General features: G+C 40.2%; 1 protein-coding gene across 1 annotated transcript; it reads right to left on the minus strand.

Moving 5' to 3' along the window:
• Positions 1-324: 324 nt before the first annotated feature.
• On the minus strand, positions 325-2195 carry LOC128735117 (vanin-like protein 1). Its single transcript, XM_053829611.1, has 5 exons — positions 2072-2195; positions 1218-2008; positions 917-1163; positions 561-862; positions 325-493 (listed from the first exon to the last, which is right to left on the minus strand). Exons 1-5 carry the CDS (start codon positions 2132-2134, stop codon positions 325-327), a joined length of 1572 nt encoding a protein of 523 aa, XP_053685586.1. The 5' UTR covers positions 2135-2195.
• Between the last annotated feature and the right edge of the window lie 342 nt (positions 2196-2537).

A 2537-nucleotide genomic window follows, 5' to 3' on the forward strand; every position in this document is an offset into this window, starting at 1 on the left:
TTTCTGTGTTACTTTTTGCCTTTGTTGAACGTCTTAGCAGAGCGTTTTCCATGGATTTGAGATATTGCTTGGTTGTCTGTGATATTTGTGATAAACACAGTTTTTTGTTTCAAAAACTTTATGAGATCAAACACCTATCTAAGCTAAATGTGATTTATTCACCAGATCAAATTTGAAATATTCGATTTTTGCCAATTGAAGAATCTCTCACAAGAACAAAAAACTTCAATCCGTTATGATTCCGGAAGACAACAGTTAAAGCTCGTCGGGAAAGTGTGTTCTGCAATAATAAAATCACGTTGAGGATGAAAGTACAAATCATTTTTAAAACACTTTATTTAATAAAACAGAGGTAACAAGAGCAATCAATACTAACACAACGCCGGGCCGAGCGCTGTTGGATTCGCTAATAAAATTGCGACCCCAAATTGCGAATGCATAAAGGTCAGAGCGTGGACTAATCAGTTTGTACTGAACTTCTACGAGTTTGGCCCTAAAATTATAGAATAAGTTATGTATTGCATCGCAAAAACAATGAGAAACAGAGAAAATGCACTCACGAATTTTCCGTAAACAATCGTTCACTGTACTCAGTTTCTTCAACCTCCAGTGGTAGGATACTCATATCGACACTGTTCGGAAGTAGAAAAACATCTTCATCACCCGGGAAAATGCCATCTATTGCGATCGAACGAAATTCTACCGCATTGACCACGGCAGATGAATTATCGAACCGTGTTGCGCAGGAGCTCAGACTCTCGTTGGTGCAAGCCATTATGGCGCAAGCCGTAATGGCACCGTCCGCGAACCCATCGAACGTTCGTATACCGTCGTGTACCGCCAAACGGTAGCGGTAGTATTGCTGTTTAAAAATCATATTTTAAAATCTTTACATAAGTTATAAATTGAAACTTACTGCATCAGAAGTTAAAGATGAAACTGTATAATTCAAAGCGAAATTACAACAAAGCTCACTTTGGCACACAGTTGTCTGAAAGTTACTGTTACTTTTCATCGGAAGACTGGTTGTATTGTATCTATCAATCTGGTCTCGTTTCAGTTTGAGGTTCACCATTTCCAACGGCGTATATTTCTCAACAGGTTGCCGATCAAAACTAGCCTCCGGTCGGTTAATTTTGGGAACCTTAGCCACGTATAGTTTACTGAAAAAAGCGACCAATTTAGTAAAAGCCATGGAAAAACTCAGTAGGTATTACACATCCGCATGGTGATTCATAACGGACACAATTCGTCCTCGCTTTCCGGCAAAAATTCCTGTTCCGGTGCTGCCAACTTCCGGGTAACTCGCTCCCGAAGCTAAGAAATTAACATTGTTCTTATAGGCCCACGCTTGCTGAATTTGAACCGCCGTCAGAAACGGTAACTCCGAAAACCACATCGTACTAAAGGCCACATCGGTAATCCCATCGCGGACCAAGTGTAAAGCCGGTTCATCAAACATCAAGTCGAAGCAAATGAACGTACCGAAGGTGACTCCGAAATCGGTTTCGAATTTAAAATTCTCAGCCCGCAGTGTCGTATTAATTCCGGCCTCTCCGAAAAGATTATATTTTCGATATCGTGCGATGACGGATCCATTCCGATCAAAAACGACATTCGTATTGAAATGATATAAGCCATCCGCAGCGCATGGTCGCTTATCACCATTCTCCGGGCAAAGTGCTTTCTCTACCAGGTTAACTACCAAATACTTTCGATGTAATTTCGCCGAGCAGGATAGATCCCGGACAGTAGCTTCATACGTAAAGTTATTGCAAGGGACAACTCCCTCATAGGGAGCAGGTACAAACGAAGCCGTTTCAATGCTGCTTAAACCATACTCCGGGAAGACAATGATATCCACAGGATCAGCTTCGGTGGAATTTATGATCTGGATATATTTTTCCAGATTTTTAGACGTATTGATATCGGGCTGTTCGTTGCCTTTGGCTTCGAAACTAAACTCCACAACGCCTGCCCAGTAGTGGTCATCGGAAGGAGTTGAAATCTACAATCACGTGAACTCGAATGAATTGCTAAAATGTTATCGATGTAAAAGCGTCACAAGTACCTGGTCACTGAGTACAATACAACAGGTAATAATGCCGGTCAGCAACACCTGCCTTATCTGCATATTGATCGCGTCGTCGTCGTCTACGACAATTAGTTACAGCCACAGAGCAATGTGTATGAGATCCTTACCCAAACAGGGATGATAAGCAACTGAACAACAAAGCTTCGACGGTAATGTACCGGCTGTTTTGTATAATGGCGCGTTCGGTCGCATCACCGTTTGAATATTTCGTTCTGTTCTGTTCACGAAAAAATTAGGTGCACATTTTTTCTGGATATTCTTATTCGTGTAGAATGTCGAATAAATTTATAAAGGACCTTCAGAATGAATATTAGTTTGGTACAATTAAAAAAAACAATTCAAAAACTGTGTTTAAAAGTTGGTAATTTGTAAATGTAAATTTTTTAGTAGAGTCTAGCATGTTGAAAAACATGTTTTTTTATTAAACAGTATTAAGTCGCAT

Source organism: Sabethes cyaneus, chromosome 2 (genome assembly GCF_943734655.1).
Source record: "Sabethes cyaneus chromosome 2, idSabCyanKW18_F2, whole genome shotgun sequence".
NCBI lineage: Eukaryota > Metazoa > Arthropoda > Insecta > Diptera > Culicidae > Sabethes > Sabethes cyaneus.